Genomic DNA, 19,251 nt, shown 5'->3' on the forward strand with positions numbered 1-19,251 from the left:
GTAGGTTGTGTGTTCGAATCCAGCTGGTGCTGGACTTTTATTTTAACAAACATTTCTTCGAAAAAATAGGTAAGCGATATTATGGACAATCAGTTGACTTTTATATTTCAAAATATCGCAACATGATCGATATTTGCGATATTTTGAACATATCTTCCCTTCTGACAGCGGTTCCTGCTTCTATTGTGTGTGTGTGTGCAACAGTAAATTTTTATAGAGAAATGGAGGCTGGACAGTATGCGTTACAATATAAACATTTATATTGATTTAAATCGTGTTCTGATTTAAATCGCAAACGCGTGTTTAATTATGTGTTTTTAATCATAATCAGGCTAATGCATTTCTACATTTTCTGTATGAACCAGCTTAGAGGTTCATACAGAAAGACAGCTTGTGTTTAAATTGAGTGTAAGGTAATTTATGCTTCTAAAGTCATGGTCAGTATTATTGTACTGTGCTGTACTGTGTCACATTATTTTATAGCGTTTTTATTGCGTTATTAAATCCGGTGGCGCTGTGTTAGTTTCCTGACTCACATTATTTAAACTACCACACTGATCATTCATCTCTAAATAAACTTTATTTTATATAGCGTTTTAAGCGATTAGGTAATTAGATTGCTCATAAACCTAATCGCTTTTTCTACATAAACACAGCGTGATTGCTCTCTGAAAATGCTTTTCCTTTATTTTTAAAGTAGGCTCAGATTTCAACTATAGATCGTATTATTATAAACTTTCTTGGAAAAATGTATTTTATGTAAACCATGTTTGCTATTAATTCATTTAGGGCTAAAATACGTTCATTGTCTTCCAATCGAGTCGAGTTGACATTGGAAGCCTGCCACACCCGGACTGTTAAACCAACGCATTAGCACGTCAAAGCCCATTGAGCCAGTATTGGCTTTAGTATCCCCCCCTTCTCCCCTCAATTCAATTCAATTCAAGGTGTTTTATTTGCATGACAGATGGGTACAAGCAGTGTTGGGTATGTATATTGTAACGCTTACAGCAGACAGGCACTGTGTAGGAGCCGACGCACCAGAGCAGCGCCTGCATTTATAACTTTTTTAAAAGTTTTTAAAATTAGTCAAGCAATACGAAGCATCTCCTTTTACTTAGTGCCTGAGCATACTGCAACGCGTGTGAAGCCCATAAACGATATTAATTTTGGAACTTAAACATACAGTATATGGCTGGTCTCTTTAAAGAAAACATACACACCAGTATTCCATTTCTCCCTAAACATTTTAAGCATCGAAGTCTTTAACTAACGCGATACCGGAGTCAACAAGCATACTTTTAGAATTTGATTAAAAGGGAATATAATATGGAATCGCGTATCTCCAGAATTTAAAGACCAGACAATCGCAAACTCGTTTTCAATAAAATTATTTTATTCATTCAGCAGTTTGTGAGAGGGACATCCAGCAGGGAGAGACACACACACCGGTTTTCATTGACAACATTGTTTTTTTTTTCAATTCCTCTTGTCTAACAGGAATGTTTTGTTTGTGGACAGACTGTTAGACAAGAGGAAAAGACCGCCTCCTCCTACGAAGCATTTCGTTGATCTGATCACGAATTCTTTTCCAGTCGTACGCAGCAAGGGTTGAGAATCTCCGATTCACCATCGTACTAATGGTTTCCCGGAGATTGCAAGGCAAGGCACTTTTGCCTCTGGACCCATCGAAATTTACAGACGTGGTCCACCCCCAGTAAATTTCAAAAGTCACAAGATTTCGAAACACGAGGGCGGCGTAGCGGTCGGCTCTTGCTTTCCCGTCTATGCCGATGCACTGCAAGTACAACCCCCCCTCCATCTCCTGGGTGATGGGTAGCAGTTGGACATCTGGGAGAATTATTCGTCCCACTGGCATCTGTGAATTCCGCTGTGCTTCCTGGGGGGAGATAGCCGGCGGGGACAGCATCAACAGAGTCCTGCGCGGTGGTGAACTGAGAGGCCGGGATGGAGTTTTTTAATTTGTTAGACAAATTTCCTCTTGTCTAACAGTCTGTCCACAAACAAAACATTCCTGTTAGACAAGAGGAATTGAAAAAAAAACAATGTTGTCAATGAAAACCGGTGTGTGTGTCTCTCCCTGCTGGATGTCCCTCTCACAAACTGCTGAATGAATAAAATAATTTTATTGAAAACGAGTTTGCGATTGTCTGGTCTTTAAATTCTGGAGATACGCGATTCCATATTATATTCCCTTTTAATCAAATTCTAAAAGTATGCTTGTTGACTCCGGTATCGCGTTAGTTAAAGACTTCGATGCTTAAAATGTTTAGGGAGAAATAATTTAATTTTGAAAGCCACTGAGACATCAGGTACTACTGTTGTATTTATGAAAAAGAAACAAAACAAAAAACATACTAACAACTGTGCCATCCTACTCCTTAGTTAATACATTTTATTATTCATAAACAGTTAACATTGTTAGCAAAATATTTTGAATTATATTTAACCCTATTTTTTCTTTAGTTTTGTATTTAACTTATTATATGATAGTCAGACTTAATGTATATTTGAACAATGAAAATATATTTTTACAAGATTTTACATTAAGCACTTAAAATTAATGTGGTTAATAATAGTAAACTGTAACATGCTGTAACAAGATCGGTTAAACTGCGAAGAAAATGCTTTCAGAGAAAATGTTTCAGGTGTGAAGAACATAGATCTCCAATGCAATTTCAACCAAACCTGTTCCCACACACCCTGCCCCCACTACCATTAGAATATACACAAACATTTTAGCGTTTCATTCTGAGCAGAAGACCCTCACACCTGAAGAGTGCTGGCTGTGACGAATTAAACCGGTTTTTCCGGTTTCAATCACAGACCATGTGACATGGGAAAGTAAAACGCATACCGTTTTGCGCTTCTTATTAGTTGCTCAAAAGTAATTTGACCGTATGAAATGCATAATATAAACCTAGAAACATATACGTGAGCAGTACTTAAGCACTGTAGTATCGGTGTTAAGACATACCTCTCAAATACTGTAAATCAAGTTAAAAATATCTCAAGACCGATTCTGGTCGTAATGAAACCATGTTTCGTGTATGTTTTCTTTTTCATCTTGAAATAACTCATTTCTAAATACCTTTTTCACTGTTAACATCTTGCAGCAACTTTGCGACAAAATATACACTCTGACAGTTCATCCTGCTACCAACATTAAATAAAACAAATCTTAAGATTTCTATATTTATGTCTTTATTTAGTGGTTTCATTAGTGACAAAGGCTAAACTTTCTTGGAAAAATGTATTTTATGTGTTGCAGAAAAACTGACTTGCTTTAACAAAATATGTTTACAAATCCTTTCACCTGGCATTTTCGTAGTTAGAAATTATGGAACGCTCTGTTAAAAGCAAGGGAGTTTTTATGTCCGTTGCAGTTCTTTTGCAACATGAATATAATTATATCGTTATTAATTTCTTGAGATACGCGATTCCATATTATATTCCCTTTTAATCAAATTCTAAAAGTATGCTTGTTGACTCCGGTATCACGTTAGTTAAAGACTTCGAAGCTTACAATGTTTAGGGAGAAATGGAATACTGGTGTGTATTTTTTTCTTTAAAGTACCGAGACCAGCCATATACTGTATGTTTATGTTAAGATTTCCCTTCAGTGGTAAAATTAGATATGAATATTCAATACTTAAACGGGCACAGTTAAGACATTAAATATACATATACATATTGTATACAGTACAGTTTGCATACGGTAATATGTTTATGTTACGTGATTAAAAAATAAATAAATAAAACTGGAAGGTCCAGCACCAGCTGGATTTGAACACACAACCTGCCAGTTGGTAGTCATGCACCTAGACCAGTAGGCTACAAGACAGCTCGCATGAACAAGCAGGCGAAACAGCCCTACACAGCCCTGCCGCAGTACACGGATATAATCATACCGTTATTAATTTCTTGAGATACGCGATTCCATATTATATTCCCTTTTAATCAAATTCTAAAAGTATGCTTGTTGACTCCGGTATCACGTTAGTTAAAGACTTCGAAGCTTACAATGTTTAGGGAGAAATGGAATACCGGTGTGTATTTTTCCTTGTGATATTTTAAGCTCTAGTTGAATGATAGGTGTCGCATTTTAAATCATTTTCGTAGCTAGAAATTATGAAACGCCCTGTTAAAAGCAAGGAAGTTTTTATGCCCGTTGAAGTAAAACAAAATGCCTGACAAAGTATGGCTTGGACAGATTCCAAGTGCTTGTACAAATGTGCTAAAGAAATTATACTTTGAGTATACAGCTTGTCCAAAGTCATCCATTATTAATACTATTAGTAATATCTTCAGTAAGGGCTTTGATATTTCTGATAAAGGTAGGTTGTGTACTTTTGTCCAACTGAGCAATCTTGCTTTCATAAAATATACCAACATTTTAATTACTGATGATTAACATGCTGTAATACACAGTTCAAAATTAAAGGCTCAAATGCTGTACATGAGAAGTTAAGCTCCCCCTGGCAGTTTTACAAGGCGACGCCGGATAGTTAACCACGTGACACCACGTTAACTGCGTCATACCGCGTGGTACTGTGACACGCCCCCGGGGTATGCCGCGAAATACCTCACGCATTTTGAATGGCTGCATCTGTATGTGTTCTAGACCTTAATGCTTTTTGTAAGAGGACCAGGGGAAGGGTTATTTATAACCGGTATTTCCGTAACAAAACGCTGGATATACTAGATATAGACCTAGGCAAGATGGCTGCCAAGGATAACCAGCTGACCCGCTGTTGGAAAAGATCTATGCGGCGAAACAATGAGACACAGGTGAGCTGCGTCAGGAAACGGAATATAAATGCCCCAGAAGCAGTGAGCCGGTGCGGAAGCCGATAAGGTGAAAGCGTCTCGGAGGAAGGAGAGATTTAGGAGTGTGCTGGAAGGAGTTTAAGAATAACGGACTATTGGATACGGGCTTTGACTAAGATTACGGATTATGGTTTGGATACGGCGCAGAGTAGTGTAGACATACAGATTTGGGAACTTGGATCGTTTAAGGATACTGGCAACGGATTGCGGAACGGATTTGGGGAGACATACGGACGAAGAACACAGAAGATCAGTGTGGTGTGAGTTAGATCTCTTTTACACCTATTTTCCCCCGGCGACACCACAATTGGTGGAGGATGCGGGCAACTCCCACTCGGGTTTGAGAATCGGAGAAAGCAAGTTTTTTTTGTGTGTGTGGGGGGGTTTTGCTTTGCGTGTGTGGAGAAAAACCATGGAACAATTAATACAGCAATTGTCCCAGGCCACCCTCGCCCAATTTCAGGCATTAAAAGGACAGCAAGAAGCTATCCAAGCGCAATAGGAGACGAATCAAATTCAAAGCGAAACTAACGAACGAATTATAGAGGAGCAAAAATTAGTACGCGAAGAATTGCATAGATTAGGGGAAGAAATCCGGCAAACAGGGAGAGACACCGTTCAGGCTGAACAAATTGGGCTACAAAAGATGACAGAACTTGATGATGTGGAGGCTTATTTAACCACATTTGAAAGAACTGCATCTCGAAATGCATGGCACAAGGAGCAATGGGCCGGGAGAGTAGCGCCTTATTTAATTGGAGAAGCCCAAAAGGCCTATTATGATTTAAAAGAAGAAGATGCAGAGAATTATGAGACTCTGAAAAAGGAGATTTTGGCAAGACTAGGGGTAACCATGGCAATACGAGCGGTCCGGTTACACAATTGGAGATACCAAATGGACAAGCCTACGAGTTCTCAGATGTTTGACCTGGTACATCTGGCAAAGAAATGGCTCCAGCCAGAAGAATTAAACCCAGGACAGGTGGTAGAAAGGGTGGTGTTGGATCACTTTGTGAGGAGTCTGCCTGTTCCCCTGAAAAGGAAAGTGAGTGATGGGGATCCCCAGACACTAGATCAGGCAGTGGACTTAGTGGACAGACACCATGCCACAGAGGCCTTGATTAGGGAGGAAAAGGGGGACTTTCGAAAAGAGGAGAGAAGAAGCCCCAAGAGTCTGGAAACTGAGATGAAGTATCGGGCGATTAAGTACAATGATTATCGAGGACCTATTCAGTTTAAGAAACCCCTTTGGGAAAGATCAGACTCCAGGCCCCGACCATGGAAAGGAACCTGACGATGTTTTAATTGTCAGGAAGAAGGGCACTTAGCCAGCCATTGCCCCGGCCTGTCCGAACCCATGCAGGTAGACCCCAGAGATGAAGCCAAGTGTAACTACCTTACAGCACGGGTCCCAACCTGCGAGGATCCCCATCTTACGAAAATCGAGATGGGGGAGAACCCGTCGAGGCCTTGTTGGACTCCGGCAGTACTGTGACCCTGGTGACCCCTACAATACTTCCTGGAGAACTGGAGATCCGGGGAACAGAGGGGATCCCTATTACTTGCATTCACGGGGTCTATCCGACGGTAGAAATTAGCATCTCTACGGAACAGGGGACCTACCGTTCAACTGTCGGAGTGGTTGAGCAGTTGCCTTACCCTGTGGTACTGGGACGAGACTGTCCCCACTTCCTCCAAATTTGGAACACTGTGCAAACAGCTAGGCGAAGACCAATGCCCTGTCAGGAAGGCCAAGGTGATGCCCCTAATGATGCCCCAGATGAGACGGACCCACAAGAAGGAGGCGCTGGACTTGGAGAGGAATTCATAAATATGGATTTACCGGACTTGGAGCCACCTGAACATCGTTGTAGGTTTGGAATAGCCCAATTAGAAGATGGAAATTTGAACCATGCGTGGGTACATGTCAGGAAAATCGATGGGAAGTGGTGTACTGATCCTAGTACATTGAGTTACCCTTATTTCATGATAAAAAAATAATCTCCTCTATCAGGTGCAGCAGAAGGGACAGGAAGAAGTGGAACAACTCCTGATTTCCCAGGCCTACCAGATGAAGCTCCTTAACTTGGCCCATAGCCATCTCCTGGGTGGACACCTAGGGGTGAAGAAGACGTCCGAGAGACTACTCTCTAGGTTCTTTTGGCCAGGGATCTATAAGGCCATTGAGAAGTACTGTCAGCAATGCCCGGAGTGTCAGAAAACTGCTCCACAACCTTATTATAGAAACCCTTTGTTTCCCCTCCCAATTATTGAAACCCCCTTTGAACGGATTGGGATGGATTTGGTGGGGCCCCTGATCCGAACCACCAAAGGTCACCAGTATATTTTAGTGATAGTGGACTATGCTACAAGGTACCCCGAAGCCATTCCATTGAGAGCTGCCACCGCCAAAAATATAGCTAGGGAGCTAGTACAACTGTTTGCTCGGGTCGGAATTCCTAAAGAGATCTTAACTGATCAAGGAACTCCTTTCATGTCTAAAGTCATGCGAGACTTATGCAAGCTCCTGGGAATACATCAGATCTGAACCTCGGTCTATCACCCTCAAACCGACGGGTTAGTCGAATGTTTTAATAAGACCCTGAAACGCATGCTGAGGAAGGCTATGCAAAAGGATGGGAAAATTGGGATCAGCTGCTCCCGTATCTCATGTTAGCGGCAGGAGAAGTGCCACAGGCGTCGACCGGTTTTTCTCCATTTGAATTGCTATACTCTCGAAAACCACGGGGGCCTATTAGACGTGGTCAAGGAATCTTAGGAACACCAACCCTCACCTTTACAGACCATCATCGAACATGTGGAAAAAATGAGAGAGAGAATAAACGTTATTGTTCCCATTGTGAAAGAAAACCTGGAAAAAGCACAGGCTCAACAAAAACAAGTTTATAATAGGGGAGCTATTGCGAGAGAATTTCAACCGGGTGATAAAGTACTGGTATTAGTTCCGACCCCCGAATGTAAATTCTTGGCCTCCTGGCAGGGTCCTTATGAGGTGGTGGAAAAGATGGGACCGGTCAACTATAAGGTCAAGCAGCATGACCAAAGACGGCAGCATCAAATCTACCACATCAATTTATTGAAGAAATGGCATGGGACCGAAGTTCTGCTCACCCACTTCTCACCCGACCCGTTGGAAGAAGAAACGGGAGCTGTAGCCATGGGAGACCTGGCTCCGCCTCAGAAACAGGAAATACAAGAATTCCTGTCCCAAAACAAAGATGTTTTTTCCCGGACACCTGGTCGAACCCATCTTATATGACATAAGATTACCACGGAACCAGGAAAGAAGGTAAGACTACCCCCGTATCAAGTACCTGAAGCTAAAAGGAAATTGATTAAAGAAGAGGTGGAAAAGATGCTAGAGATGGGAATAATAGAAGAATCCCATAGCGAGTGGGCGAGCCCGATAGTTCTGATCCCCAAGCCGGATGGAACTGTTCGATTTTGTAACAATTTCAAACGGTTAAATGAGATCTCGCTGTTCGATGCATACCCCATGCCCCGTATTGATGAACTAATTGAGCGATTAGGCAGCGCCCGATACATCAGTACCCTTGATCTTACGAAGGGGTATTGGCAAGTGCCGCTGGCAGAGGAAGACAAAGCGAAGACCGCTTTTGCCACCCCTGAGGGGCTATATCAGTATAGGGTCCTACCCTTCGGTTTGCATGGCGCTCCCGCAACATTCCAGAGGCTAATGGACCGAATATTGAGACCATATCGGGATTTTGCAGCTGCCTACTTGGATGACGTTGTGATCCATAGCACAACATGGGAACAACATTTACAACACCTGGAAGTAGTGACTGAAGCTTTGCAAGCAGCAGGATTAACAGCCAACCCAAATAAATGTTGTCTGGGGGCTCGGGAAGCCAATTATCTTGGTTATACGATCGGGAGAGGATTGGTCATGCCCCAAGAGAAGAAGGTGCAGTTAATTAAAAACTGGTCCAAACCTGCTACAAAGAAGCAAATCCGAACTTGGGACTTGCGAGTTATTATCGACGTTTTATTCCAGGGTTTGCCTCCATTGCCATACCTTTGCACGATTTAACAAAGACGAGTTCTCCGGAAAAAATAAAATGGACCGACTTGGAAGAGAGGGCCTTTCAAGACTTAAAAACATCTCTCTCTTCTCAACCCGTCTTACAGGTACCGGACTTCAATAAACCTTTCATGGTACAAACTGATGCTTCTGACATTGGAATTGGAGCCATACTCTCGCAAGAATTTGATGGACTGGAGCATCCTATTCTATATATTAGTCGCAAGTTAAATCCTGCTGAAAAACACTATTCTACCATCGAGAAAGAATGTCTAGCCATAAAATGGGCCCTGGACTATTTGAGGTATTATTTATTAGGAAGACGGTTTATATTGTACACAGATCATGCGCCATTAACCTGGATGTTACAAAATATGGATAAAAATGATCGAATCACACGATGGAGACTTAGTCTTCAAAGGTTTCAATTCCAAACGGTATATAGACTCGGAAGGAAACAAGGGAATGTAGACGCCCTCTCCCGAATGCACTGTTTATTTTTTTCTAGATCGCCCGAGGACGGGGCTGATCTCAGGGGGAGGGAATGTAAGAGGACCAGGGGAAGGGTCCTTTACAACTGGTATTTCCGTAACGAAACGCTGGATATACTAGATATAGACCTAGGCAAGATGGTCGCCAAGGATAACCAGCTGACCCGCTGTTGGAAAAGATCTATGCGGCGAAACAATGAGACACAGGTGAGCTGCGTCAGGAAACGGAATGTAAATGCCCCAGAAGCAGTGAGCCGGTGCGGAAGCCGATAAGGTGAAAGCGTCTCAGAGGAAGGAGAGATTTAGGAGTGTGCTGGAAGGAGTTTAAGAATAACGGACTATTGGATACGGGTTTTGACTAAGATTACAGATTACGGTTTGGATACGGCGCAGAGTAGTGTGGACATACGGATTTGGGAACTTGGATCGTTTAAGGATACTGGCAACAGATTGCGGAACGGATTTGGGGAGACATACGGACGAAGAACACAGAAGATCAGTGTGGTGTGACTTAGATCTCTTTTACACCTATTTTCCCCCGGCGACACCACATTTTCTAGACACTATGAAACATTTCAATTTACAAGTTATTACTTATAAATAAGTTCCATGCAGAACCTAAAAACTGCATACATACTGGAGTGATGTTTAATAAATATATTTACATTAATTAATAATCTAAACATTAAAAATGATTGATGGACATGCATATCGGTTTTTGTGTTAAGGATGAGCAAATCAATAATATGTTATGCTGTGGTTAGAGCCCCATCTCACCTTAAACATTGATTAATTCAACTACTTAAAAGGTTATTTGTACCTGAGAAAATGCAGTGGAAATCCAGGCAGTCCCTGCAACACTTGTAAGCAGCTATTTCAAATATGGCATAAGTGTCTTTCCCAATACCAAAAATGTACTGAATTTATAATGTGTCGTATACATAAGACCATTTTAATTTATTTAGACAGTTGGATTTAGTTTTTTTAAATTATAGTATGATTAAATTGTTTTGAATCGTCCTTAGTCAATTGTATTAACACTACTACGTGTTCTTTGGGAATTGGATGCAATTATCTCTAGAAATGTATTTCATAGCTAAATTATTGGGTCAGCAACACTATCATATATCGTATACTGTATTTATGTATGGAATGTAACAAGCAATGTGACAGTGTAATATGAATATTTATCATTCCTGTATCTTTTATTCAAAAATTTTACCTTTTCACTTTCTTAAAGGTTTTCTTTTAGGAATAAGCATCTACAGCATTCATAGGAATTCTAGTGTTTGGGAAAATCCAGAGGTAGGTTTAAAGCCATTTTAAAAACAATAAATACATTGCAAACCATATTGGTTATCTAGGGAAAATAATTATACTACAAATCACTCTTTTTCATGCACCAGATTCATACTGCTTGCCAATTGTATGTGAAGAGATATGTTTTTTTTGTCATGAAAGCTCATGGTTCTTTCTCAGTTGTTAACATGTAAAAAGGATCAATTGATCAAAATGTAGTTTGATTTGACTTAAAAAATAATCATTGTTGCTTAATTGTGACTTTGGATCTAAGCAATTACTTTCAAGATAGTCCAGCCTACTACAAAGAAGTGTTCTTTCCTCAACATTTCTTCATAAATGTACAGTAAAGCATAATTTAACATATAAAGGTATGGAATTGTGGAATGGCTAATAGAAGATTATAACTTTACTTCTTTGTTTTCTGCTTTGCATTGTAGATATTTGATCCTCTGAGATTTTTACCTGAAAACTGTGCCAAACGACATCCCTATGCTTTTGTTCCTTTCTCTGCAGGACCAAGGTTTGTGCTACTCAATAGTGTGTGCTATGGGATCGCATGTTGTCAATGTATTGTTCTGTAAATATAAAGTTCTAACAGAAATAAAAGCAGTCTCTGATTTACCTATTTATGACCTCAGGTATCACTATTCGAGCATTTCTAACCTCTCAACCGAATAATCCCTCAACATGCCGAGAAAAATGCCAAGTGAATTAATATAGAATTCCTTGGGTAATGTTTAATGCAATTTCACAATATTATTTTTAAAGAACACCTTATCACATAAAGCTTCCTGGTGCAGTGTATATTCCACTCAGAGTATCATCTACTCACGTGTATGGCGTTAAAATATGGCATGGATGAACTCGTGGAATGCCATTATCTGTCTCAGTCCTTTAACACTATTATTATTAAACATCTGTCTTTAGTCTCGGTTTAACATTGTGTCAGAACATTTTGTGTAACAAACAATCTTTTACATTAGAAGAGAAACTTGTAGAATGTCATTCTATTTTTCATTCTTTATTTACATATTATAGGAACATATTCTTTAAATTAAATTATAATTTATTATCAGACACAATTTTTTAAAGAAACTCACCCATGCATACACTGTGCAAACCACGGAAAAACTGTGAGCACCTACTGTGATGTCACAGGGGATTAGATAATCCAAAACGAGATGAAATTGTCCGAAAAACTCACACCACGCATTTTCCTTTTAAAACTTCCCGGTTCCCTTCTGCCCTCACTCGTCTGTCTGATGACTGTTTACGATTTCCCCATATCTTAAAGCCAGATCCATATTCCAATCTCTGTTCTGTTTTCCAGTCTGTTATTCCTAAATCCAATCACCATACAAAAAACAATGATGTATCTGAATCACAATCCATATTCTGATGTCTGTTTCGTTTCTAGTCTGTTATTTTGTAAATCCAATCCGCTCAACCTCTTCCGTATTCCCACTACTTCCTCCACGTCACATCCACCTCACTGGTTTCCACACCGCTGAGTGTTTCCAGGGCATTTATATATTGTTTCCTAATGTGGCTCACCTATTTCTCATTGTGTTGTTGGACACCTCAGTTCTTGATCCAAACTTTTAGTGCCATTTAAGGAATTATAAGATTTATGGTAAAGAAAGGATCAATTCAATCATCTGATGTTTAAGAACAAAAATGCTTTTTTTTTTTAAAAAAAGGATGTTGCATGTTATTCTAAAAAACATTCTTCTATAGTAGCCTGTATCTTTGGCTTTTGTGTAAAGATGCTGTTTTTTAAAAAGCTAAATGTAATATCTTTAATGTAATATCTTTAAGTTTAAAGAAGTTTGAACATTTAAGTTCCGGAAAATAAGTCCTATCTGGAAGACATTTTCTGACTGAAAAACATAATCGTGATTTTACATATGAAGTGATAAGCTGTCATAATTAGGACACAGGTTAGTATGTGGTATGACCTCACTGATCATTAATGTAGTCCCAGCGGCATGGACACATAGATCATATTAATGTCTGCATACACTCTGGGGCATCTTCTACCCCTCTTTCTGTATAGGTGTGGACAATTCATGAGGTTTGGTTGGTCATGTTGTCACCTTTTGATACTATTATTGAGTTGGTCCCACAGATGGATTTTTAGCAAAACATGGCGAAAGCTTAATTAACTTTTATTTTGTTAAGGTCATACCATTGCAATCCTTTCATTCTGTAGTCTAACATTATCCTGGTATACTCAACTCTTCTGGATTAGTTTCAAAGAAAGGCAAAAGAAATACAGAAAAAAATCACAATTTGTATGACATCACATGTCATTAGCTTAATATTTTTAATAAACAAACATATAAGTAGTGGAAAACAAAATGAAAATGTAAAGTGACTTACTATGTTATTAGTGGCTAGGGTCACTATGTCTGAACATTATAGTCTGTTTATGCATGAATGAAAAATATAACCTTTTTTATGATATCTACCAGCATCATGAATTCTGCTGGAGGGATGTGGTGCTATTTTACTGTGGAAAAGTCAATGAAATTATGCTTGGTTGATGGAGGTGGAAAATGCTGTCACAAATGTCATTCCAGAATATCTGATGTTTGCTTGGGTTCAGATCTAGTGACTGAGCTGGCCATGACATATGAATAACATAAGTGTCATCTTCATTTAACCTTTCGGCAACCACACGTTGTGAATGCTCACACGTTGTGGGAGCATTGTCATCCTGGCTGTCTGCTGCTAGATGTCATATGCCTCTTGATCCCTCGCTCTCTTACTGTGTTCCAGAGCTTCTTCCCACTATTATATTTTCTCCACAGTCTCCTCCGACACAGTCCCTACTATATCTCTCCCTTTATCAGGGTTCCTTATATTGCACTTTTCTTTTTACTAAACCCTAGAGTTCTTCCTTACAGTATCCTCCAAGTTTGTTGCTCTTTTTCTTTCCTCTTACAGCTGGGCTTACAGCTGTAAGTGCTAGTCTGCTTTCTCTTTCATATCACAGAAGCTATACTTCTGTACTCACACCAGCAATATTTCACACCTACTGCTACCTCTACTCCAGGTCTCTTACTACTGAGCCTCAGAACACAGAGATCTTGTGTTTCCTTTCACCTACAACAGCTAGCTCAGGACTGAACTACTCCGTCTTCTCTTAAAGCTTTCTCACAGCTCCAACTCATATTACTCCAACTCAGCTCAGCTGTGATTACCTAAACACCCTCAATCTCAATGAGGGCTCCACCCCTTAAAGAAGTCATACCCTGGACAACATTACACTATGAATTTGCAGCCTTTGGCTCTCAGTTTTTGATGAAACTAGTCTTCAGCTTGTTTTCCTGAAACTAAACATGAAATAGAAAAAAATTACTAATCATTTAGCAAAATTCTGGTACCTGTTTGTGTAAAATGTCTGAATAAAATTCTGATGTATCATTTGCATTTTTATCAGTGTAATTAAAACTAAATATTGTCATTACATTAATAAAATATCAAATACTATATATGTTATCTTAACACTATAACATTTTGTGCCAAACAGGTTTAACTAGAAAAATGCAATGTGATTATAAATGTGAGTTATTAACTGGAATTCAAGAGGAAAAATGATAGCAAGTTAATTTACACAGTTATTAACGGTGATTGTGAAGATCCTAATCACAATCATCATGGAACTGTATATAATGAAAATAAACACCTCCCTTTGCATTTGTCTCAAGCATCCCTCCTTCATCCTACATCTACACCTTGCAGCTAGCCCTTGGTTAACTCCTCTCTGAATGAGGTTCGAGCCTCCTGGTCCGAGGAAGGCACCCATTAACCAAGCGAGTTAAGTCAAACCTATCCTGCCAAACAATCCAGACATTCACAAAGCCTCTACTTTGTTATCCCTCCTGAACTCTTTTCAACAGACCGTAACAGTTATAATCAAAATCCTGTTTGATACTGAGCTTTCTTTTTGCAAAACAGTAGAATTGTTTTTAGGATGGTGCTACAATGATACTAATTTATTTTTAGCAACTTATAACATGTATTCATTTGTAATAAATTGCTCCTGTAATAAATTTGTACATTCCTCTTCCAAATAGGAACTGTATCGGACAGAACTTTGCCATGCATGAGATGAAAGTTGCGGTAGCATTGACCCTGAAGCGCTTTGAACTGGCAGTTGATCCAAACAAGACTCCAAAGAAGATTCCTCAGCTGGTTCTTCGTTCACTCAATGGGATACACCTAAAAATCAAACATGCTTCAAGAAAAACCTGAATTCAAACCTTTAACTGTACTGACGAATTTTTCATTATTGTGCCTTTCTAAAATAGAATTAAAATATGAGTACAGGTGTAATTTAGTTTAAAAAAATAAGGTTAGTTTTGATATTATATATGGTAACTTGCACATTTATTCCTGTAAAGTTTCCAAATTTCTTGCTATCTAAATTTTTAATCATGGCATTTTGAAAGGTATTTTTAATCTACACCAAACAAATCTAAATAAAAAAATGCTGAAAATGTGTGAATAAAATAAGATTTGGAAAAAAAATGTTTCTCGGTTGCATAAGTATTCATCCTCTTTGCTATGGTGACCCTAAGACTGTTTGGGTGCAAAAGCATAGTTTGTGAGGTCACAAAAATATTCTCTGTCTCAGTGTAATCAAATTCTTTAATTTGACTATAGAGTTATCTGTCTGTGTAGCTTTCCTTGGACAGAGATTCAATTTCAAACCATAACTCATGTAGTGATATGACAAATTGACCAGAAAGACTAAGGAGCTTTCAAAACAAATCAGGTATACAATGTGCTTCTGTAGTTTGGTAAAATTGTACTAACAAAGAAACAAGCCAACAAATATAAAGGGAAAGCATATTTCATGCTTTGGTGTTAACTCACTGGGCTGAGGAACTGACAGTACTAGCCAAAGGTCAGTGCTGTCACAAACCCCCTTACTAATGAGGACTGAACCAGAGAGGATGCTGTAACACTGAAGTTAGGGTGAAGATAGGGGTGCTAGAAAAGATGTGTGTAGAGTTTTACAGGAACTGAGGAGAAAACACGTGTAGCACAGAATGAATGAGAAGCTCTTATAATGCAGGCTTGAGTTTGTTTGGTTGAGTAGATTTGGATATGCATTGTTTCAGCTTTTCTCTAAAGAAGAATGAAGTGTCTAAGAAGCACGTATGATGCAGGTGATGGAATGCAACTTGCAGGGTAGAGTGTCAGCGACCAGGATGGGCTCCTATAGGGACAGAGAAAAAGGAGGATTGAGGAAAGGGGAGAAACAAAACTATACAATTAGAGACTGGTGCGGATTGCGTACTTGATCAGAAAGATAAAGAAGAAATGGGGGTGGGCAGATCAAGCACGATCAGGAGAACAGAGAAGGCAGGGAGAGAGACAAAGTAACTGTTGTTCCAAAGGTCCAGGAAGGGATAAGGGGAACTGAATGAAAAACCAGACACCCCGGCAGAGCCAAAGCCTGTTGTTTTCTGTGGAGAAACTGAGGTGGAAGTGCTGCTTGTGTTAGAAATTCCAAATTTGAGACACGTCTGCCTCCAACAATACCAAAATTTTAGTGCTAAAAAGATGAGAACAGAGTTGTGGGCATTTAGCACTATTTATATGTAGGGGAGCAGAAGTGTGACATTAGAATTTTACCTCATCCCAAATGTTTGTTAAAACCATTAATGGCACAGATCAAAAGGACTTTAAATACTTCAGGCATATGACAGAAGATTTTATGGTTAGAGGAGACCTAGATTTTGGTATTACCATGTTAACTCCATCCTTACTATTGAGCAAGGAGGTTTTAGCATTATGTTGTGGGAATATTTCTTATTTTCATGGTTTAAGGAAGCTTGTTGTAAGAAACTAGTAGGGAAAAATGGATGGTACACAGTACAGACAAGAGACAAGAGAGTGTGGATGTGTTATTAATGAATTATAAACTGGATAGGAAATTGACTTTTCAGTGGGACAATGACCTGAAACAAGGCCAAAGCAAGACTGAAGAGGTCTAGCAATAAGCCAGTGAATGTCCTTGAGTAGTCAAGTGAAACTCCTGACATCTAAAAGGAAATGAATGGTGACTCTTGACATTTGTAAATCATTAAATCTTCTCCAGAAACCTGCAGTATTTTTCTCAGATAATATTGACAATACTACAGTATTCAACTGTGGGAGTTCATAGAGATCTGTCCAAAAATATTAATGGTTCTATATCAACACAGGGGCTGAATACCTATGCCATCAGTGATGTTTTTTCTGTGAACATCTTTGCAGGTTCTTGCTGACATTCAACCTATTTTCTTAACTTATAACTGTTTTGTGTTTAATTATTATAGTGAATGTCAGGGAATGTACTATAAATTGTTGCTAATGTGCTAATTTTCCAATAATTAAGTAGTTAATGTTAATACCTTACTGCATATTTAATGTATGTACAACAACTAAATTATGCTGACATTAAAATCAGATGGAAACATTAAAATTGATTGGTTGTTTTGCATTTATATTTGTATTCAGACTCTATGGTGACAAAAAAGGCTTGACTGTACATGGGTTTTGAAGTTAAGAAGACAGGAATCTTTTGTATAATGATTCCTTGTGTTAGCTATGTCACCTATGTGGATAGGTCTATATGCATTTACATTGACTTCCACATAAGTGGCAAATTCAAGCCCTTAAGGTAGAAAAAAATTCAGGTTCTATAGGCTGTTTAAAATCTGAACTTGGGACCTGGGAAAAAATAAATTTGAACAAAAGAAAATTAGAAATAAGTGTTGTAGAAAACTAATTCCCTGTGGTTTAAGTCTAGATTAAACATCCCTGCTGTTAATTACTCTTGCTGTAAAACTGCTGAACATCTGCTTATAGCTGCTGAACATAAATTAACCTCCATGTTGATGCTAGTCAACTTTGTAGCAAAAGAATGTATGATATAATCTGCATTGAAAAAGGAATTTAAAATTTTCTTCCTTGTTTTTTACTGATTCATATTTTATTCATCTTTATCAAGAGGTTCACCAATTTCTTTAAAGGGTGAGATTGTTTTTTAAAAATCAGAAATTGCTTGTCTAGTGTATATTGGATGAGAATTTCAAGAATATAAAGAAGAAAAAATGCTGTGCTAAAATATTTTTAATTAAATAATTATATTTTCACAATGATTTAAAAATTGTTAAATGATATTAAATGGAGGGCTTAATTGTGACAACTAGCCATTTTCATTTTAAACTAATCAAATTCCATCTGATTTGCATGTTGTAGGTGGGCAAAAACAGGCAGTATGAGCTTGCACTGTGATTTGGGTGTTCTCAGTTTTCCTTGAAAGTCCAGACTGATTCTTCACGTTGCTGGAAGTGGACTCTGTAAAATCAAAGATTTATTCAAATTAGATTTGACTCTGAAATGATCTTATGCGGGCATTTGTTTCGTATTTCAGTTGATTTTACTTCATGTGTCTATGTTAACTTCTTTCATTCTGTTTTCTGGATGTTTTCTCTTGAATCTGATTACCCTTTTGCAACATTTTTTAAATGAAAAAACAGATAAAGCTGCGCAACAGACTGAAGAACAATTTATCAACAAATTAAAGAACACTAAACTCAAAATGTGCAACTTGTGTCTTTTCCTGGAATTACTTTCAACACAGAGGTTCATAACATCTGTTACTCTAAACAGAGATCTTCCTGTGTGATCACATGCTGTTTACATGTTCAGTATTTGCAAGGTAAAATTGGATGTATCTGTGTATCTGTGTTACAATAAACATGCATCCCATATAGGGTGCAGTCCTGACTTGTACACTATACTTCCATTGCAGGCTCTAGGACTCAGGTTAACCTAGAAGAAGCTGCTATTTGATAATGTATGGATTCTGAATATGCACAGTGTATAGGTTTCTATTTTTAAAATTATTTTAGTAACTCTCACAAGGCTTCCCATAATTTTGATTGGTATTCCCAAATTTTGATCCCTGAGTATAAGTTGTATTCTTCCATTACTTACCTGTTGGTATACAATTAAATCCAACTGATACAGGTGTTGTTTCTAATGGAGAACAGTCTGATCTGCAATGGAGAATTGGCTCCACTGAGTGGCAGCTTGATTCCTCTCCCATTATACTGACTTGCTTTTGCAATGTCACAAACTCCCGTTGCAAGGTACAAGCTGCAAGAAGACATTTACAGATCTATAAAATGATGCATGACGTTTGCCTGACTGATTTTAAGTTTGCAAAGTGCTGTTTATTGATGGTGGCAAATCAACAAAACATACAGACTACAGCAAGAACTGCTTAGCAATAATACTAAACCACATAAGCACATTGGAATTGTTCCAAAAGAGAGGAGGTAATTTAGTCCACCTTACTTGTTTGGTAGTCCAGTAGCTAAATGATTCTACAATTTGTCCTGTCACTTCTTGGAAGAAGCCTGGAATTTGAACCTGAACCACCTGACTTGCAAGCCTGTTCCAGATACTCGTAACTCCTTGTCAATTTCCCTTCAGGTTCCAATTATGATTATGTGTCTTTGTTTCATTACTGAA

At 38.6% G+C, this 19,251-nt stretch overlaps 1 protein-coding gene across 1 annotated transcript in view; it reads left to right on the forward strand.

The window, feature by feature from the left end:
* LOC148823716 (cytochrome P450 4B1-like) overlaps positions 1-18,314 on the forward strand; it is a 36,614-nt gene extending 18,300 nt beyond the window's left edge. Inside the window, exons 10-12 of the mRNA XM_088927736.1 lie at positions 10,649-10,713; positions 11,148-11,230; positions 14,793-18,314. Coding sequence (XP_088783862.1) covers positions 10,649-10,713; positions 11,148-11,230; positions 14,793-14,970 — 326 coding nt within the window. The 3' untranslated portion in view covers positions 14,971-18,314. The remainder of the gene's footprint in view (positions 1-10,648; positions 10,714-11,147; positions 11,231-14,792) is intronic.
* The last annotated feature ends 937 nt before the right edge of the window (positions 18,315-19,251 follow it).

The sequence above is a fragment of the Atractosteus spatula genome, chromosome 11, assembly GCF_055471065.1.
Source record: "Atractosteus spatula isolate fAtrSpa1 chromosome 11, fAtrSpa1.hap1, whole genome shotgun sequence".
NCBI lineage: Eukaryota > Metazoa > Chordata > Actinopteri > Semionotiformes > Lepisosteidae > Atractosteus > Atractosteus spatula.